The following is a 22,513-nucleotide window of genomic DNA, read 5'->3' as shown; positions in this document are numbered from 1 at the left end:
GAGTTCCATACTGTGAGATAAAGTCAGCTTGGTACAGTGAGGTTGATGAAAAAGATCTTAGAATGCCATGAAATTAATGCTGTCTTGATTCCTTATGCAACCAATCGTTAATGGGGTCATTTCCTCACTTAAGTGCTTTCCTGATAACATTTTTGAAATTTCATTTGAGTCAACTATTGCCTTGTTATTTATGGCTCCAAAGCTTAACATTTCTGCTGAAACCTACAACATTGAAATATTAGCAGGGTCAATCAAAACACCCACCAAATCATTCTGAACCATTTTATCAGAAGCTGTTGCCACAATCACAACTTCAGAAGGACTACTTTCTTACCCCTTTTTCTGTCTCACAGGGCAATCACTAGGATTCCTATGTGACTTTGGTTCTATGGCCAGAATATTTCTTCAAAATGTTTCCTGCTATCTAAGATACAACACTTAAAGCTTAAAAAGAGCACACCTGTACATGTTCTAAATTTGGACTAGTTTAGTTCAATCTGGTGAAATAAAATTAGTATCAATAAATAAGTCTAGAATCCCATCTTCCATTATAAACCATTTTTTTTCAGAAAAACACAAAACGATTTGTCCCCACACTTAAATTCTATTAAAGAGTGAAGAACTAAAATTTAAATGTATTTCTATTATGCATTCATTTAACAAATCCCATGAGCTTACTATATGTTGGATTCTAAGAACTTCAGATGAATTGGTGAACAAGAAAAACTTTCTGCTTCCATGAATCTTACATTTTAGTAGGGAAATAACAAATATGAATACATATACTTCTGTAAATAAGAAAACTATTAGGTCCTGTAAGTGCTTTGTACAGAGTGATAGGATAGGTACTTCAGACTGGTTGGCCAGGAAAATTCTTTCTGGGAAGGAGATATTTAAACAAATATGAATGACAAGAAGTCAATCCCATGAAAATGTGGGGAAAGCATCTTCCAGGAAGAGGAAAGAACTAAGGCACAAGTGTATTTCATCAAGAAATAAAAAAGGTTACTACCCCCATTGCTCAACCTCACCTGGACAATTTTTAAACTGGGGTCCATTCTTCAGACCTAATAAAAGTGAACAGAACAGAATTGCTTTTGTCTGAATGTTTGTGTCCCCCTAAAATTCATATGTTGAAACCTAATGCCCAATGTGATGGTATCAGGAGATGAGGCCTTTGGGAGATGCATAGGTCATGGAGGTAGAGCCTTCATGAATGGGATTAGTACTTTTATAAAACAGACCCCAGAGAGATCCTTTCCCTATCTGCCATGTGAGGACACAGTGAAAAGATGCCTTCTGTGATCCAGGAAGTGGGTTCTCACCAATCACTGAATCTACTGGTGTCTTGATCTTGGATTTCTCAGACTCCAGAACTTAAGAAATAGATGTCTATTGTTATTAAGCTACGCTGTTCATGATATTTTGTGTAGCAGCATGAATGGACTACGACTATAATGGAAAAGCAATGTGAAATAATGGTGTTGGACTAACAATTGTCTACCTTTTCTCATCTACATGTTCTCTTGGTAATTGCTCTTCTTTTGGACTACAGCAACGATATTCCAAGTGAATAGTACGCTGTCCTTCTTATTATTGTAAAGGTGTCGTGTATTCTTCTTTTATCATTATAAGTAGGAATGCCACAATAAAATTATACTATTAATCACTTTTGAGGTTCAAATTTGCATTTTTAATAATTTTTTAAATTATTAATAAGTATATATAAATATAATGCAAGATGATGATCATTGGAGCACCAGTGACATAACTGAGATGATGAAAATACTGGAAGTCCATCCACTTTTGAACCAGTAGGGGACCAACAGGGAATCCTTCACATCCAGTGAAATATGTCTGGATTAACTGCACTTGATTTCTAAGGGTATCCAAGCTCACAGATGGGACTCACAGGTCCCATTTGTTTATTTTTGTTTTTAATTCCATTTCTCTAGGAGGTGGATCAAAAAGGATCTTGCTGTGGTTTATGTCATAGAGTGTTCTGCCTATGTTTTTCTCTAAGAGCTTGATAGTGTCTGGCCTTACATTTAGGTCTTTAACCCATTTTGAGTTTTTGTGTATGGTGTTAGGGAATATTCTAATTTCATACTTTTACATGTACCTGTCCAGTTTTCCCAGCACCACTTATTGAAGAGGCTGTCTTTTCTCCATTGTATATTCTTGACTCCTTTTTCAAAAATAAGGTGACCACATGTGCGTGGGTTTATCTCTGGGCTGTCTATCCTGTTCCATTGATTTATATTTCTGTTTTTGTGCCAGTACCATACTGTCTTGATTACTGTAGCTTTGTAGTATAGTCCGAAGTCAGGGAGCCTGATTCCTCCAGCTCCATTTTTCATTCGCAATATTGCTTTGGCTATTCAGAGTCTTTTGTGTTCCCATACAAATTGTGAAATTTTTTGTTCTAGTTCTGTGAAAAATGCCAGTGGTAGTTTGTGTTTTTCTCTTTCTAACTTCGCTCTGTATTACAGACCCTAGGTCCATCCACATCTCTACAAATTACCTAATTTCATTCTGTTTTAAGCCTGAGTAATATTCCATTGTATATATGTACCACATCTTCTTTACCCATTCGTCCGTTCATGGGCATTTATGTTGCTTCCATGACGTGGTTATTGTAAATAGTGCTGCAATGAACATTGGGGTGCATGTGTCTTTTTGAATTATGGTTTTCTCTGGGTATATACCCAGTAGTGGGATTGCTGGGTCATATGGTAATTCTATTTTAATTTTTTAAGGAACCTCCATACTGTTCTCTATAGTGGCTGTATCAATTTACATTCTCACCAACAGGGCAAGAGGGTTCCCTTTTCTCCACATCCTCTCAAACATTTGTTGTTTGTAGATTTCCTGGTGATGCCCATTCTAACTGGTGTGAGGAAATACCTCATTGTTGTTTTGATTTGCATATCTCTGATAATTAGTGATGTTGAGCAACTTTTCATGTGCCTCTTGGCCATCTGTATGTCTTCTTTGGAGAAATGTCTATTTAGGTCTGCTGCCCATTTTTGGATTGGGCTGTTTGTTTTTTTGTTATTGAGCTACATGAGCTGCTTGTAAAATTTGGAGATTAATCATTTGTCAGTTGCTTCATCTGCAAATATTTTCTCCCATTCTGAGGGTTGTCTTTTGGTCTTGTTTATGGTTTCCTTTGCTGTGCAAAAGGTTTTAAGTTTCATTAGGTCCCATTTGTTTATTTTTGTTTTTATTTCCATTTCTCTAGGAGTGGGTCAAAAAAGATCTTGTTGTGGTTTGTCAAAGAGTATTCTTCCTATGTTTTCTCTAATAGTTTTATAGTGTCTGGGCTTACATTTAGGTCTTTAATCCATTTTGAGTTTATTTTTGTGTAAGGTGTTAGGGAGTGTTCTAATTTCATTCTTGTACATGTAGCTGTCTGGTTTTCCCAGCACCACTTATTGAAGAGGCTGTCTTTTATCCTCTGTATGTTCTTGCTTTCTTTGTCATAGATTAGTTGACCATAGATGCGTGGGTTTATCTCTGGGCTTTCTATCCTGTTCCACTGATCTATATTTCTCTTTTTTTGCCAATATCATACTGTCTTGATTACTGTAGCTTTGTAGTGTAGTCTGAAGTCTGGGAGCCTGATTCCTCCAGCTCCGCTTTTTTCCCTCAAGAATACTTTGGCTATTCAGGGTCTTTTGTGTCTCCATAAAAATTTTAATATTTTTTGTTCTAGTTCTGTAAAAACTGCCATTGGTAATTTGATAGGGATTGCATTGAACCTGTAGATTGTTTTGGGTAGTATAGTCATTTTCATAGTATTGTTTCGTCCAACCTTAGAACGTGGTATATCTCTCCATCAGTTTGTGTCATCTTTGATTTCTTTCATCAGTGTCTTATAGTTTTCTGAATACAGGTCTTTTACCTCCTTAAGTAGGCTTACTCCTAGGTATTTTATTCTTTTTGTTGCAATGGAAATTTGGATTTTTTCCTTAAATTCTCTTCCTGATCTTTTGTTGTTAATGTATAGGAATGCAAGAGATTTCTGTGCATTAATTTTGTATCCTGCTACTTTACCAAATTCATTGATTAGCTCTAGTAAATTCTGGTGGCATCTTTCTGATTATCTATGTATAATATCATGTCATCTGCAAACAGTGACAGTTTTACTTCTTCGTTTCCAATTTGTATTCCTCTCATTTCTTTTTCTTCTCTGATTGTCGTGGCTAGGACTTCCAAAACTATGTTGAATAATAGTGGCGAGAGTTGACATCCTTGCCTTGTTCCTGATCTTAGAGGAAAAGCTTTCAGTTTTTCACCATTGAGAATGATGTTTGCTGTGGGTTTGTTGTATATAGCCTTTATCATGTTGAGGTCAGTTCCCTCTATGCCCACTTTTTGGAGAGTTTTTTTTTATCATAAATGGGTGTTGAATTTTGTCAAAAGCTTTTTCTGCATCTATTGAGATGATCATATGGTTTTTATTCTTCAATTTCTTAATATGGAGTATCATATTGATTGATTTGCGTATATTGCAGAATACTTGCATCCCTTGCATAAATCCCATTTGATCATGGTACATGATCCTTTTAATGTGTCGTTGGATTCTGTGTGCTAGTATTTTGTTGAGGATTTGTGCTAGTATTTTGTTGAGGATTGAGCATCTATATTCATTAGTGATATTTGTCTGTAATTTTCTTTTTTTGTGGCATCTTTTTCTGGTTTTGGTATTGGGGTGATGGTAGCCTCACAGAATGAGTTTGGGAGTGTTGCTTCCTGTGCAATTATTTGGAAGAGTTTGAGAATTATGGGTGGTGTTAGCTCTTCTCTAAATGTTTGATAGACTTCACCTGTGAAGCCATCTGGTCCTGGACTTTTGTTTGTTGGAAGAATGTTAATCACAGTTTCAACTTCATTACTTGTGATTGGTTTGTTTATATTTTCTATTTCTTCCTGGTTCAGTCTTGGGAGGTTATACCTTTCTAAGAACTTTTCCATTTCTTCCAGGTTGTCCATTTTATTGGCATAAAGTTGCTGGTAGTAGTTTCTTAGGATGCTTTGTATTTCTGTGGTGTCCATTGTAACTTCTCCTTTTTCATTTCTAATTTTATTGATTTGAGTTCTCTCCCTCTTTTTCTTGATGAGTCTAGCTAAAGGTTTATCAATTTTGTTTATCTTCTCAAAGAACCAGCTTTTAATTTTATTGATCTTTGCTATTGTTTCCTTCGTTTCTTTTTCATTTATTTCTGATCAGATTTTTATGATTTCTTTCCTTCTACTAACTTTGGGTTTTCTTTGTTCTTCTTTCTCTAGTTCCTTCTGGTGTAAGGTTAGATTGTTTATTTGAGATTTTTCTTGTTTCTTGAGGTAGGATTGTATTGCTGTAAACTTCCCCCTTTGAACTGCTTTTGCTGCATCCCATAAGTTTTCGGTTGTCGTGTTTTCATTGTCATTTTTCTCTAGGTATTTTTTGATTTCCTCTTTTATTTCTTCAGTGATTTCTTGGTTTTTAATAACGTATTGTTTAGCTTCCATGTGTTTGTATTTTTCTCCCTGTAATTTCTTTCTAATCTCATAGTGTTGTGGTCAGAAAAGATGCTTGATATGATTTCAATTTTATTAAATTTACTGAGGCTTGATTTGTGACCCATGATGTGATCTATCCTGGAGAAAGTTCTGTGCACACTTGAGAAGAAACTGTAATCTGCTGTTTTGGATGTTATGTCCTATAATTATCAATTAAATCTATTGGTCTATTGTGTTGTTTAAAGCTTCTGTTTCCTTGTTAATTTTCTGCCTGGATAATCTGCCTATTGGTGTAAGTGAGGTGTTAAAGTCCCCCACTTTTATAGCTGTTAGCATTTGCCTTATGTATTGAGGTGTTCCCATGTTGGGTGCAAAAATATTTATAATTGTTATATCTTATTCTTGGACTGATCCCTTGATCATTATGTAGTGTCCTTCCTTGTCTCTTGTAACATTCTTTATTTTAAAGTCTATTTTATCTGATATGAGTATTGCTACTCCAGCCTTCTTCTGATTTCCACTTGCATTGAATATCTTTTTCCATCCCCTCACTTTCAGTCTGTATGTGTCCCTAGGTCTGAAGTGGGTCTTTTGTAGACAGCATACATATGGGTCTTGTTTTTGTATCCATTCAGTGAGCCTGTGTCTTTTGGTTGAAGCATTTAATCTATTCACATTTAAGGTATTCATATGAATGTTCCTATTACCATTTTCTTAATTGTTTTGGGTCTGTTTCTGTAGGTCTTTTTCTTCTCTTGTGTTTCCCACTTAGAGAAGTTCCTTTAGCATTTGTTGTAGAGCTGGTTTGGTGGTGCTGAATTCTCTTAGCTTTCGCTTGTGTAAAGCTTTTGATTTCTCTGTTGAATCTGAATGAGAGCCTTGCCGGGTAGAGTAATCTTTGTTGTAGGTTCTTCTGTTTCGTCACTTAAATATACCGGGGCACTTCCTTCTTGCTTACAGTGTTTCTGCTGAGAAATCAGCTATTAACCTTATGGGAGTTCCCTTGTATGTTGTCATTTTTCCCTTGTTGCTTTTAATAATTTTTCTTTGTCTTTAATTTTTGTCAGTTTGATTACTATGTGTCTCAGCATGTTTCTCTTTGTGTTTACCTTGCCTGGGACTCTCTGTGCTTCCTGGACTTGGGTGGCTATTTCCTTTCCCATGTTAGGGAAGTTTTCGACTATAATCTCTTCAAATATTTTCTTGGGTCTTTCTCTCTCTCTCTTCTCCTTCTGGGATACTTATAATGTGATTGTTGCTGCCTTTAATGTTGTCCCAGAGGTCTCTTAGGCTGTCTTAATTTCTTTTCATTCTTTTTTCTTTATTCTGTTCCGCAGCAGTGAATTCCACCATTCTGTCTTCCAGGTCACTTATCCGTTCTTCTGCCTCAGTTATTCTGCTATTGATTCCTTCTAGTGTAGTTTTCATTTGTTATTGTATTGTTCATCTCTGTTTGTTTGTTCTTTAATTCTTCTAGGTCTTTGTTAAACATTTCTTGCATCGTCTCAATCTTTGCCTCCATTCTTTTTCCAAGGTCCTGGATCATCTTCACTATCATTATTCTGAATTCTTTTTCTGGAAGGTTGCCTATCTCCACTTCATTTAGTTGTTTTCCTCAGGTTTTATCTTGTTCCTTCATCTGGTGCATAGTCCTTTGCCTTTTTATTTTGTCTATCTTTCTGTGAATGTGGTTTTCATTCCACAGGCTGCAGTACTGTAGTTCTTCTTGCTTCACTGTCTGCCCTCTGGTGGATGATGCTATCTAAGTGGTTTATGCAAGCTTCCTGATGGGAGGGACTGGTGGTGGGTAGAGCTGGGTGTTGCTCTGGGGGGCAGAGCTCAGTAAAACTTTAATCTGCTAGTCTGCTGTTGGGTGAGGCTGGGTTCCCTCCTTGTTGGTTGTTTGGCCTGAGGTGACTGAGCACTGGAGGCTACAGGCTGTTTGGTGGGACTAATGGCAGACTCTGGGAGGGCTCATGCCAAGGAGTACTTCCCAGAACTTCTGCTGCCGGTGTCCTTGTCCCAGCAGTGAGCCGCAGCCACCCCCTGCCTCTGTAGAAGACCCTCCAACACTACTAGGTAGGTCTGGTTCAGTCTCCTATGGGGTCACTGCTCCTTCCCCCTGTGTCCTGATGCACACACTAATTTGTGTGTGCCTTCCAAGAGTGGAGTCTCTGTTTCCCCCAGTCCTGTCAAAGTCCTGCAATCAAATCCTGCTAGCCTTCAAAGTCTGATTCTCTGGGAATTCCTCCTCCAATTGCCAGACCCCCAAATTGGGAAGCCTGATGTGGGCCTCAGAATCTTCACTCCAGTGGGTGGACTTATGTGGTATAATTGTTTTCCAGCTTGTGAGTCACCCACCCAGCAGTTATGGGATTTGATTTTATTGTGATTGCACCCCTCTTACCATCTCATTGCTGCTTCTCCTTTGTCTTTGGATGTGGGGTATCTTTTTGGTGCGTTCCAGTGTCTTCCTGTTGATGATTGTTCAGTAGTTAGTTGTGATTCCAGGGCTCTCGCAAGAGGGAGTGAACACACGTCCTTCTACTCTGCCATCTTGAACCAATCCAAAAAATCGTTTCTTTAAGCTCTTAAACGTTGGGGTGGATTTTTTGTAATTATAGATAAATGATATCCTTAGTATGGACTAGGAGATCTAAGTGTTTTATATTTAGTATCTAAATGAATTTTATTAACAATACTGTGAGGGCAATACTATTAAAGACACCACGTTACAAATAAAGAACTTGAAGTTCAGTGAATTTAAGTAACTTGCTGAAGGTAAAGCAACAAATTAAATCAAGCTCTGGCCTCAGGAAACTATTTATATCACTCTACCATTCTATGAGGATGTTTTAAAGTATTGAGTTATCCCAAAGTTTCATTCAGTTTTTTCTGTAAGATGGCCCTAGTAGCACTTAGTTGTCTTTAACTTCATTGGAAACAATTTTGTTAGGTTGTATATGACAGCTGTCATATCAGCGTACATTTAAAAAAGACTTATCAAAATTGCTGGATTTTTGTGTAGCCATTTTAATATAGAAGATGGAAGGAGAAAAGCAACACTTTTGGCACATTATGCTTTATCATTGCAAGAAAGGTAAAAACACAACTGAAACTCAAAAAAAGATTTGCGCAGTGTATGGAGAGGTGCTGTGACTGATCAAACGTGTCAAAAGCGGTTTGTGAAGTTTCATGCTGACGATTTCTCGCTGGATGATGCTCCACAGTCAGGTGGACCAGTTGAAGTTGATAGCGATCAAATTGAGACATTAATTGAGAACAATCAACATTGTACCACACTGGAGATAGCCAACATACTCAAAATATCCAAATCAAGTGTTGAAAATCATTTGCACCAGCTTGGTTATGTTAATCCCTTTGACGTTTGGTTTCCAGATAAGTTAAGTGAAAAAAATCTTCTTGACCGTATTTCCACGTGCCATTCTCTACTTAAATGTAAAGAAAACGTTCCATTTTTAAAACAAATTGCAATGGGCGATGAAAAGTGGATACTGTACAATAATGTGGAATGGAAGAGATCGTGGGGCAAGCAAAATGAACCACCACCAACCACACCAAAGGCCAGTCTTCATCCAAAGAAGGTGATGTTGTGTATATGGTGGGATTGGAAGGGAGTCCTCTATTATGAGCTCCTTCAGGAAAACCAAACGATTAATTCCAACAAGTACTGCTCCCAATTAGACCAAATGAAAGCAGCACTCAACAAAAAGAGTCCTGAATTAGTCAACAGAAAACGCATAATCTTCCATCAGGATAACGCAAGACCGCATGTTTCTTTGATGACCAGGCAAAAACTGTTACAGCTTGGCTGGGAAGTTCTGAGTCATCTGCCGTATTCACCAGACATTGCACCTTCAGATTTCCATTTATTTCAATCTTTACAAAATTCTCTTAATGGAAGAAATTTCAATTCCCTGTAAAAGACTGTAAAAGGCACCTGGAACAGTTCTTTGCTGAAAAAAATAAAAAGCTTTGGGAAGATGGAATTATGAATTTGCTTGAAAAATGGCAAAAGGTAGGGAACAAAAGGGTGAATACGTTGTTCAATAAAGTTCTTGGTGAAAATAATAAATGTGTCTTTTATTGTTACTTTAAAAACGAAGGTACTTTTTGTCCAGCCCAATATCATTCTATGATAATATTTGTGAAGGAAAAATGGTGGGTGATGAGGCCTTTAAAATCAAAGCCTGTATTATTTTTCTACATGGAATATAATGCTTCAGTTTTTGGAATTGCAAAAAAATAATAGTATGTATCAAAAAAGGAGACAAATCTAAAATACAGATAATTTATTTGTCACTGAATATACATACACGTATATCAATCAGTATCATGTATTCAAATAATTTCCAAACAACTCAAAAAGTGTATAGTGCAATAATTTTAAAAATTTAAACAATGCATGATGCTGAGGTGCTAGATCCTCTACAACAGTGGTCCCAAACCACGGTACCGGTCTGCCACCTGCTAGGAACCGGGTCGCACAGCAGGAGGTGAGCGGTGTGCAAGCAAGCAAAGCTTCGTCTGCTCTTCCCCATCGCTCCCTATCCCTCGAATTGCCACCTGAACCATGCCCCCCACACCGTGGAAAAATTGTCTTCCATGAAACTGGTCCCTGATGCCAAAAAGTTGGGGACTGCTGTTCTACAAAGTTACAAAAAATCAATTCTACCAAATTTCTCTGATACCTTCATAAACTTAAGCTTCATAGCTTCATAAGCTTAAAAACACTAAACATTGTGCTCCCTTGGGCACTCAAGTCACTTTGAGATTTTTGTTTCAGGCCAAGCCACCGCCTTCAGGATCCCCAGCTGCACCTGGGCCCCCTCTGAGGCAAGCTAATTAATCAAAATGCCCATAGGTGAGAGGTTACATTCAATTAACTATTTATTGAGCACCTGCTAGTAATCTCATTGCTAGGTTCTGTGGCAGAGACAAAGAAGTAAGAAACATTGTCTCATAGGAAGCCAAAAATTTATGGTGGAAATCCACCAAATTTTTCCCTCCCTTCAGCCTCTTTGGCCATGAGATGGAAGATCTGACAACCATTAATGTATCAGCTGTAGTCATCCACCCAGAAGGTACTAGTTTTAACTGATGTACCGAAAGCATACAGGCCCATGAGTCATGAAAGGAACTTTTGAAAGCCTCTGTATGAACAAATTGCTCATTGCTAGCCCTCATGGTTGCCCACCTGGTTTCCATCTCCCACATCATATTTGGGGTCTTTTAAAAAGAATAATTTTCAGACCTACACACTCACAATATATCCAAAATAGCAGATAAAATGAACGTCTGCATTAAAGATAAACACTTTAACCCTCACTGCTGTTGAAAGTCCCCATCAGAGAGTGGTGTTCAGCATCTTCATGTTCAGAGCTTCCTTTTCCACTCCTGATCCAGCCTCATTATATGTGGCTAAAGATAAACCTGCTACCATTGCCTTGGCGACATATCCATTTGCTAAAAGAGGAAATAAAGCCCGTGGTTTATATTAAATTTTCTATCTGCCAGGTTTCTTACACTAATTTAGGAAATACGTTTTATTTATTTATTTATTTGCCCGGGCTGCGAGGCTTGCAGGGATCTTAGTTCCCCAAGCAGGGATCAACCCTGGGCCCTCTGCAGTGAAATCACCAAGTCCTAACTACTGGACTGCCAGGGAATTCCTGGGAAATAGGTTTTAAAAGCAATAGATATTAGTAGCCTACAAATAGTAACAGGAAAATATTTCATAAGGGAAGATACTCATGAAAATGTTAGAGTTTATTTTTTAAATCTGAACCAAAGAGTTTTGGTGCCATTAATGTTCTTTAATGTTTTCTACTAAAATATTATTTCTGCTCTAAAATTTATACTATGTTTAGTCTTTTAGTGACTTCCTGGATTTTTCATATTGGAATTTATATATGGTTAAAGAAAGTAGAGATTGTACTGAGGAAGCCCTAACTATAGATTTGAAAACAATAAAAGATTAGTGTTTTAAGGCTATAGTGTGTAAATCAGATAAAAATGCAAGTTTAAAACTCAAGAATTTTTGAATCCTTATTGTAGGTTTCCAGCAGAAGGAACTGTAGCCTCATAATTGTTATCTGTTATTTACACTCCACTTCAAACTTCCTGTGATTTTACTTTCTTTTTTCCTTTTATCAGATTCTGTTGGTAAATGAAAAAAAAAGAGATGGAAGAGTTTTCAAAACTGAACCTAAACACTAAAAAGTAGCAGATTGTAGAACAGCAAAACACCACAAAAGTATTCATAGTGTTTAATTTCCACGCTTCAATTTGTTGGCTAGAAACTACGATTAGCAGTTATCTCACACGTATTGCTCACAGTTTAGGAAATCGGCTAGGCAGCTTTCCCAGTAAATGCAGAGAAAATGACAGGGCCTGCACTCTGTTGGAACAGAAGTACATCTAGACTATGTTTGGGGGCACAATGCCAGAGTCTGCATTTCTTACCTTGTAAATAACCATTGTTGTTGCAATAGGATTCTCACCTCCAAAGTTATTCTTTTAATTAATTTCTATGTTTACCTTATTTTCAAAGGGATTATTCTAATAAATCATTGAATTCTGAAAGCATTCAAAAATTACCTCAGTTTAGTTTGTTTTTTATTTACAGGGACTATTACATAGCTAACTAGTAGAATACCTAAATACTAACAGTTGTTGAGTACTCATGTAATATATAAGTGTTTTTATACATCATTCATTCATTCATTCAACATATCTCTATCTTCTACTATGTGCCCTATTCTAGGTCCTAGAGACAGCTGTGGACAAAACAGTCCCTGCTTACATGGAGTTTACAGTCCAGTAGGGAAACAACAAATAAATTAAACATAAAGCATGTGTATGAAAATAAGTCTATGAAGAAAAATGAAGCAGAGAAGGCAAATAGTGACTGTGTGTGTGTGTGTGAGAAAGAGAGAGAGAGAGAAAGCATCTCATCCAAATGATAAGTTGACATATGAACAGAGACCTGAAGGAGGTGAGGAAATCCAAAACTGGATCTCAGGAGGATGTTTGTTAAAGAGTACTGAGCAATTATTCATTGGGTGTTTCTTATGAACCACTTATTTAATCCTCACAGCAGCACTTCATGGTAGGTATTTTTATTATTCCCATTTTACAGTTAAGAGGATTGCGGCTTAAAAATGTAAAGAAACTTGCTTAAGGCCACACTGTATACAAAGGACAAGTTAAGATTTGAACCCAGATCTGCCTCATTCACAAGCTGTGCTTTTAACCATCCTGTCAAATCATGCAACTACCCAATACCAAGATGTCTACGTGCTCAATAGGTTATTAGGCTAGTCAGTTACAACATCACACTTGGAAAAAAAATCAATTTGAGAGGAAAAAAGTAAATGAAGTTTGGCTCAATCAAATAAATAAATGAGAAACATTCCTCTCCACCCCCGTGGTGAAGGATCTAGATGGAAACAGAGCTGACCTTGTAAGTTATGGCTCTCCAGGCACAAAAAACAAAGAATGACCCAGCTGACCCTGTGGGGCAGGTACTGAAATTGTCTTTCAAAGCAGCATTCACAGAGCTGCCACAGGAGGCCGGGAGTAGGGAGGGGGGAGAGGAAGAAGAAGGGAACAGGAATGGAGTTTGATGTTGGAAGTCTCTATATCACTTCCCCTTCAGTTCACCCTTCTCTTTTCAGTTGAATCTCAGCACCAGGTTTGGATGTTTACATCTGGCTATATAATTGAGTTCTTCACAAGACTGGTCCTGCAGGGATAGAAGGAATTGCATCCAAGACCCACCATCCACATGGCTTCACTTAAGCTGACAAAGGGTGGCAGAGCTATCACCGCTCCAGCTGTCCAGGCTTTGGGCCCCTTGATTTCCTCTTCACCCCCGGAAGGCCTTATACCTGTGCATTAAGTGTGTGTGTGAAGATAGAAGGGTATGCTGTAGGAAAATGAGGACAGGGGAAGTTGTGTTCTCCAGCCACTGAATAAGTGGGGTTCTGCAATAACTGAGTGATTTGAGGGAAAGTGGACATACAATCCCAAGCAATCAAAGGGAAGATTATCTTAATACCAGGGGTAGGTGTTTTCTTTCTGCTTCTCAAGTCTAAAGAGGGAAAGCAGGACGAATGGAGTGGCTTTGTTGTAAACTTTAAGGTCAAGGACTCTTTCTGTTGAGCTTAGCTCTCAAGTTCTCAGAAGTCAACTAAGTGTGAAACATAACTAATAGCCGGGTAAGTATAAGTTGTGGAAGATAGGACTGAAAGTCAGAGGCTCCTTCCATGGGACCCCTACAAAGAGCCTATCATAAAGAGGACTTCATCAACGTTAGCAGGGCTGTTAGAAAGTATCACCTATTGCAAGTGTGCTCTCTTATTGGAGTTTCTCTGTGTGGGTGTGTTCCTAAGAGAGGAGTGGGTGAGCAAGAGTGTACTGGGTACAATTTGAGTATGTGCAAGAGAAAACAGAAACTCTCAGTGAGGAAAAACATAGGTTTACGGGACGGCATCTGTGCAAAAAAAGGACACAGTCCCTGAAACTGTACTAAAGGAAAAACAAAACAAACAATTTTAAAATGTCTTATTTTACACAAGACATCTTCTTGGCACATTTCCCTCCTACTTCCTTTTCCGCCTGACCAAATAGCCCCTTCTCACCCCAGGTCCACGAAATGTTTCGAACAGTCTGACAGAGCCTGACTAACCAGATAGACTACTCACTCCCGGATCCCAGAGGCAAACCCGAGCCCAAGAACAGAAGTGACTCTCCAGGGTGCACGTGCCTGGAGGTCGGCGCTTGAGCAATCAAGCGGAAATCACATCCTTTTCGAGGGCTGGGCCGAGGCCGGGCGAGGCAAAGAGAGCGGTGCGCGGCCCCGGGCCACAGGATCCGAGGTGACTCGGAGAGTGTGCACGCCCTGGGGCGGACCGCGCCCCTCTCCCGATTCCCTGCAAGGAGTTCAACTAGTCAGGTGTCGGCGCGCGCGGCCCGCGCGGCCCAGCTCCCTGGCGGATTGCGCTTGCCGCGCTGGAGCCGCGCCCCCTCTCCCGGGCAAAGGCCCAGCGCCAGGATTCCCGAGGCCTCGCTCGCCGCAGCTCTGGCCTCTCACCGGCGCGAAGGCGGGGCCGGAGGCGGGGCCGGCGTGGCGGGGCGGGGCTCGTACCAGTGCCCCGCGCTCCGCCGCAGCTTCGCCCGCAGGTCTCGCGGCAGGCGCGTGGCTTGGTCGCCAGCTCCGGCCCCATGGCAGCTCTAGGCTCCTCGGCTGAGTGCGGCTACATCCGTACAGTCCTGGGCCAGCAGATCCTGGGGCAGCTGGACAGCTCCAGCCTGGCCTTGCCCTCCGAGGCCAAGCTGAAGCTGGTGGGGAGCAGCGGCCAGGCGGTCAAGAGCCTGCGGATCCAGGAGCAGGTGCAGCAGACCCTGGCCCGGAAGGGCCGCAGTTTCGTGGGCAACGGTGAGTGGAGCCCCGCTGTGCCCTGTACCGCCCCCACCCTGCTCCTTATCCCTTCCCTCCCCCTCCCTCACCCTCAGCGCCCAGTTGCTTCGACTCGCTTCTTCCTGAGGGTGCGGAACCTGGTGTTCTGCCCACCTGTGGGTCGCCGGCCCTTTGTACGATCTGTCGCGCCTCCAGACTCAGACCAGCTTACTTTGGGAAAGCACTGTTTTTAAAAACAAACTCTTACTCAGATGTGTCGTATATGTATCTACGTATATTAAGTGTTTATATATATATATATATATATATGAAAAGAATTCAGTCCAAGATTCCCTTTCTTAACCTATTCCCCTAGGCCCCCCCGCCCCCACCCCCACCCCAGGGGACTTCATCTGGAGGCTCCGGCAGTCTGTAAATACTTTGAAATTCTCTGCAGAAATTTGGTATGATCATTTTTCTGGGAGAAAGCGCCCCTAGGTTTTACTAAAAATTTTTAAAGTATCTATGACCTCCATAAATATTTTTAAAAAGAAAACCTGAAAACACTGGCGCTCCTACAACCTGTAAATTGCGATTGTGGTGCTTCGCCCAGGTACTTCGGAGCACTCCACCCAGTGTACTGAGCGAGTGGTTGATCTAGGAAGTGAAAAGATTGGGTAGGAGAGTTTGGGCTGGGGAACAATCACCCCACCCCACGGGTGACGAGGAGGAGAAAGAAGGGGACTTTGGCCCCGCCGGCAGCAGCCCCGCCGGCCTTGCTGCGCCCCGCCGACGCACTCGTGAGCACAGCGCTGGTACCTACGAAAAATTAAACTTGGAGGTGAACAGAGTTAAAACAACACACACACACACACACACACACAAAGAACACTATATTAGTAACTGATAGTCAAAGGAGGTGGAAGGGGAAGAAGATGGCAAACCAGTTGTGAAAATTAGAGAACGTGAAATATCATTTCTCTCCTGCTAAAAGTCAGATGATCAGAGCCACTCAGTAATTCTTTTACTAGTTGTTTAATTTATTTTTTCATTATAAAAGTATTCTAGGCTTATTATGGAAACGAGAGGAAAGAAATTAAACAGTTAAGTTGGGTTATCAGTTGTTTCCTGCAATGTTGAACTGTTTCTCTAGGAAGTTAACTTGAGAAATGGCAAATGTAGAACCCATTAGGAAAAAGAAAAATGCTTGCAGATCAGATCAGAGATTTAAAACAGCAGACCCTGCGAAGCTGTATTGTTTTACATTTATGTAAAAGAATTTTAAAGGATCAGGCAATCAATATTTACATACTTGGAAGGTAAAGAGATGTTTAATAATTACAGTTGATGTAATTGTGTACCTACTATGTGCCAAGAATTGAACTCTGTGGTTTGCATTCATTATGTTACTTATGTTTCCAGAAAAAAAAAAAACTTGTGAGGTAGGGTGCTTTAATCCCCATTTTACAGATGAGGAAACGAAGCAGTTAAGTAACACTCAATTTCCCACAGGTAGTAAGTAGCAAAACTGGTAGTACTTAAACTCCCAAGCCTGAATTTTTAAACTACTCATCAGCTATATTGTTAAGCTTTTTGGTAATTAATAGAAAGTGGGATTTTAATTAAACCTTAAGCCTCTCTAAGCCCCCATCCCATTTTCCTTTAAATAAAACTGAGATAGTTCTGAGAGAGTGGGGAGGTCTCAGTGACATAGAACTGCCACAGCACATGGAAAAAAGAACGTATATTTACATTTAGGAGTCTGACTAAAGACCCTAGGACAACTGAGGTCAATTTTTGACCAGTGGAGTCATTGCACCCCTTTAGTCTGTGCAGGTCCAGTGCCAAACTGAAACCAAATTAGCTGCTTCTGCATAGGGGAACACAAGGGATGCACCTGAAATATCCTTTCTTACCCTCTGAGAATGGCTGGCTAGGAAGAGCAACCAGACATCAACTATTCAATAAATGCAGGGAATGAACAGAAGGAAAGGGAGCATTGCCGAGCATCTGCTATGTGCCTGACCCTGTTCAAGAATATGTTTGCATTTTATTATATCCTTAAGACAATTATATGAGATAGATATGCAGATCCATTTCACATATGAAGAATGTGTCAGTCTCTCAATATTTATTGGACGCTTAGTCCCAAACCCACACATGATTTGTTCTCTTGACAATGGCACATTCATGTTGTTTGGTGAATTCAGGAACTATCAGGTGAGTCTGTTCTTCACGCAGGGCACCATGCAGGTGCTGAATTAAACATACACTCTCCTTGCTTTAAAGCAAGGAGTTCAAAGTCTGTAGAAGGAAAATGCTCTCTCTAAAAAAATGCGTTATCAAATAAAAAATGGTAAGCTACCCAAAGGAAGAAGAGCCAACGAATTATAGAGTTTAGAAGAATGAGTTAGACTACTAGCTGAAGGGAATTTTGAAAAGCTTCTTGGAGGAATTGGGATTTTAGGTCTCAAAAATTCAGTAGGATTGGACAGAGGGAAGGGTTTGGAGGAAGAGCATTCTAGGAGGGAACAGCAGGAATATTACACAGTTCACAGAATTGATATCGTAGATAGAACAAAGGGCACTGTCATGATGCTTCTGCTCCAATGCTTAGGGCAACTGCTTGAGTCCAACTAAGAAACAAAGTGTTTGAAATATTTTTATTGCAACAGGAGCTTCCCAACAAGCTGAAATACACTCAGCCTACACAGAAGTGCAAGCCAGGCAGAGAGATAAGGCAACAAACAACACCTATTTACTTTAAACCTCAGCTTTCTGAGACTCAAAGGGGAAATCAGCTTCAAAGGAATTTAGCGTTAACACACCATGGAACAATTACCAGGGGTGATTTGTGTATGTTGTTTAATTAAAGTTCTTTGAAAAGGTTTGGGGGCTCCTAATGGTTGTGAGTATTGTTTTTATTATTTCCGTATTACTATCCTGTCTCTAAAGTTGAAACAGACAGGCAGTTGTTGAAACAGTGCTGGCCTGGAAAGAATCCTGTATCAACATAAATTCCGGGAAGAAATGACCCTGGTGTTAACTGCTGTTAGCTCCAGGGACCTGGAGAATTCTGAATTGTTGACATACCTGTAAGATTGAGGCAGCAGATAATATGCTGAAAACTGGGATGAGATAAATGTGACTGATTTGTTGATAAATACCCTGCAAGGGTCTTTAAGCTGTCAACTTCTCTCTAATGCCTTTATATAAGTGAATGGTTTTCATTGTAAATTACTCTAACTTTTGTTATTTTAGATTGTGTTGAACATTTTAAAATTGGCTGTAACTCTTGGGGACGGGGGAGTGGGGGGCGGGGGGGTGGTGGTGTGTGGAACAGAGGTGTATAGCAGCACTGTGAGATGAGTCTGTATTGTAGGAAATTTAAAAAATTCTTTTATAAAAGTCACATAGAAGACATTTAAGAATTGCAAGTACAGTATTAGCAAAGGGAAGAATTTTTAGTGTCCATATTCTATTTATTACATTTACTTTGAAAGTACTACTACTTTACTTATTACAACAGTTCCCCCTTGGGTGCCTGGGTAAGGAAGAAAGTCATGCTTTAAATTATTGTATGTATACGATACGTATAAAACACAATGAACAATATCCTAATAAAATTTGCAGCTTCTCTGGAAATCAGCCAAAGGCATGCTGTTTACTTAAATGGTTTTCCTGGCCAAGATGTTTTGAATATCTGTAATCAGAAAGAATTTTGGAGAAAAGACTGAAAATTGGCTAAGGTTGCAAAAAAGGCAATTAATAGGTATTATTTGTGGGGCAGAGGCCCGGGGTGGGGTGGGGAGGAGTTAGACATTGTTTAAATCCTGTATGAATTATTTGTTGCCAAAAAAAGGAATGCCAGGAATGAAGCAATTCTGGAAGCGAGGCGACTGGTCATTTAGAAAGCAGGAGAAATCAAGAGAGAAGGAAAAAAAGTTAGATGGTGGGGTGGCAGGGACATGGCCATGCTGCTGTGATTGTAAAATGTCAGTAGTGCTACATGATTTAATGTACTTCCTTGTCTGCCAGTGTCTAGCAGATCAATTGCAATGACTTAAAAAAAAAAGTGCCTTTTTTTTTTTTTTTAGAAATTCTTCTGATTATAATAAGTCAAAGGAAATAGAATGTTAACAACATGGTGATTACAAAAAAATTAACTCCCCTCCCCTAGAAATGGTGAAAACACATCTTTTATGGATAAGGTCTTGAGTGAAGGCGTGAGTAGGGGTGCTTCAGAATCAATGGAAGTATTAACAGTGTTTGATTATAAAAGTACATTGCTCTATGTGTCCCAGACAAGGTGCAAGAAATTTCCTTAAGAGAAAACAGCTGTTCACTTAGGCTTTTTAAAAGACTGCATTAATGTTATTTATGCCCTGTGTTAGTAAGTTCCAGTCATGGGAACAGCTTACTTGAATTAGATATTCTAGGTATTTGTTGTTCACATTGGCTTATTCTCCTAAATGTTTTGGATATCAGCTTTAAATTTTTCCCCTATGTGTTAAAATAAGGTCATACATATTTACTTTATTTTATCTTCAAATAGTCAACATTAATTTTACACTCATTGAATTTCTGGTCTGATCAATAGAAATTATTAAAAGCTTAATTTTTTTCTTTTCTGAGAGCAAGCATATTATTGACAACCTATCTATGATAATAATGTATAACAAATATGCTGCTAAAACCTCTGGAATTTATATATCAGACTTGATTAATATTGTCTGTAATAAGATCATTTGATACTATCTCAGATGACATTCAAGAATTTTAAGTTATACAATTCTGAGATAAATGTTGGACTCCAACTATTTTGTGCCAGTACACAAATGTATGAAGACATAAATACCATACTCCTTCTAGGGAAGTAAACAGTAAAAGGAGTGTTGCAAGTGGGAATAGACACAATTAGTAGAAAACTTAATCTTTGTGCTAGAGTGAGCCATCTCACTCCCCTGACTTATTAATATAAGAACAATAAGCAGAATTTCAGGTCTTCTTATAATAGAATGATTGAAAAATCTATTGTGTATATTTTGTGTTATGCCATTAATGGTGATTGGATATAGGACGTAAAAACAGTTGCTCTATTCTTAAGTGCTTAAAGATGAGCTGGGGAGCCCAATCAATATGTAGACTTAAATGAAAAGGCATATTTAGAAAAAAGAATCTTGAGCATTTGAAAACACAGCTCACCATTACCATTAAAAGAATTCACATATTTGTTTTCTTGGAGTAATCAGCTTTAGGCTTAACAATATTAATTGGCCAAAGCATCATAATCAAAGTTCTGCAATTCCTTGATATCCAGAAGAAAATACTGCTCATTAGAAGCTTAATAAATTATTCCCACTTTATCTTAAATCTCACTAATATGTTCACAGGATACGGGTGAGAAGGATCACATCCGAATTATTGTATCTTGATTACCTTTTTCTTTGAAGGAGGAAAATAAATGGAAACTTTTCTTGACAGATCATAGGAACTTATAGAATACCAAAATATTGCAGATAAAATACAAGCCATACAGATAAGAGAATGACAGTAAATATATATTATGCAGATGTAGAATCAACCTTGCCACAACGAACATAGTCATCTTTTCTAATCACTTAGCGTCTGCCTGCATTTGGGGGAAAATTTTTTTTCTCTCTATATTCCCAGAATGACAGAGAAACAGTAGGAAATATTTGAGCACCTTCCATCCACTCCAAGACAAAAGCATACATGCAACTATCATCTTCACATTTTGGCTCCACTGTGGTAATCCACAGGATAGATGTAGGCCTGAAGGATTAAGTGCAAACTGAATGTGTATAACTAGGATATTTTTAATGTACAAGGAAATATTGACTAATCAACCATTAACTTGTGAGGTGCTGATGAAGGACTGTGCCAGAAATGGTAGTAAAATATGTGATTCTTTATATCAAGAAGGTAAATCTGGCCTCACTCCAATTCATTCCTCACCTAGGTAGTAAACTTTCTAAAATCTCAGCACATCATTCCCTGATTTAAATTACTTCGGTCTCTTGCTGTTCTCTATAGGAGTGAAATTCTTGTTCAGCATGGCATTCCAAGTTCTCCATGCCTGCATCTTCTCAAACTGGGTCCTATCACCACTACTCCCACACCCAACCAAACACCAGCGATTTATCTTGCTCGATTCCTATCCCTACCCCCACCCCCTACTGCCCTCACTCGCCTCTCCCTTCTTTTGGCTGGGTTAACTCTTAAACGCCACTCAAAACTCAGTTCAGTTGTGCCCCTGTATAGGCAGCCGTCCCTCATCCATCCTGATCCAAGCTAAAGATTTGATCACTGTGATGCGCACAAGATGTTTCAGTAGGGGAAAAACATGAAAAAATGCAGGGGTTTTCTGAAAATACATTTGGCAGATTTGGTGGATTTAAAGAAGGGACAGCAGTTATGTATCAGTTGGGAGAGAAGAGGTTAGTACTGTCAAGTGAGGGGCAGTGGAAATATCATGTCTTGAGTCATTACAAAAACCTATAGCAAGTTTTTTAAAGCAAAACGTTCTTTAAATTCATCTTTTTTGACTATTAGTTGCATCACTGTGAGTATAATGTGCTATTTGTCATTGTGGTTCTAAAGTTTTACAAGTGATCATTATGAGGTATCTCAGAAAATGAATTGGCAAGAATGCCAAAGTAAGGTGATAAATTATAGGAATTCATATAGATTTAGAAACCTCCAGGGTGTACCAACTTAGTGCTTTACTAGTGTGCTAAGTTACCAGTTTATAATCACAAATTTTATGATCACATATTCTGGCTACTCAAACAAAATACATGATATAGACACCTGCAGTATAAAAGGGCCTTTTTTTTTTAAGGGCCTTTTAAATATGTGTTTTGTGGTTATCTAGAGCAGTAATTTGAGGATTACCCCCAAAATGTCATAAACTGATGTCATAAACTGCATAAGAGGCTCCTGAAAAATAAGGACTTCTGGTGGCTAGTTAGTATATTATTAGTGGGTGATAGCCATTGACTTAGTGACACAGTGGCACATGGAGTATGTGGACCTTTTGCTAGGATTGTTGGTCTGTCCCTGGCATATTCAACTTTGTTTGAAGCCAGCTCTGCTCACCACTGTACTACCAACACTGACTCCTGGCATATTCCACTTTGTAAGAACTCATAGCCAGTACTTTCCAACTGTACACTCAGTACACTGAGTTGTTCCTCATGGTTGATTATGTGAGCTTTCTTAACTGGTAAGTTACAGCACTGCACATTTTTTGTTAATTTTTCAATAATGCAAAACATTATTAGGCTTTGGTCTGCTTTAAAACAATTTTTCACTATAGTTTTTTAAGCCAACAAATTCCGCTCCTCTTCCAGCCTGAGCAAGTGCTTACCTGAGTTGCACACAAGGTTGTAGAATTGCGGTTTGTGTGAATATCTGATCATTTTTCTTAGAAAGTAAAAACAGAAGAAGATAAAAGAAATATATTTTTTTTAATGTTAAGTCCAGGAAAATGAATTCTATGTTATATGCCCACACAGGCAAAGGAAAATCCTTCACCAGCTCAGGAGTCCTGTTGTA

At 39.0% G+C, this 22,513-nt stretch overlaps 1 protein-coding gene across 1 annotated transcript in view; it reads left to right on the top strand.

Moving 5' to 3' along the window:
* Positions 1-14,628: 14,628 nt before the first annotated feature.
* PKP2 (plakophilin 2) overlaps positions 14,629-22,513 on the top strand; it is a 90,069-nt gene continuing 82,184 nt past the window's right edge. Inside the window, exon 1 of the mRNA XM_004270864.3 lies at positions 14,629-14,971. Coding sequence (XP_004270912.1) covers positions 14,758-14,971 — 214 coding nt within the window. The 5' untranslated portion in view covers positions 14,629-14,757. The remainder of the gene's footprint in view (positions 14,972-22,513) is intronic.

Source organism: Orcinus orca, chromosome 11 (assembly GCF_937001465.1).
Source record: "Orcinus orca chromosome 11, mOrcOrc1.1, whole genome shotgun sequence".
Lineage (NCBI taxonomy): Eukaryota > Metazoa > Chordata > Mammalia > Artiodactyla > Delphinidae > Orcinus > Orcinus orca.
This window is presented reverse-complemented; position numbering and strand designations above follow the sequence as displayed.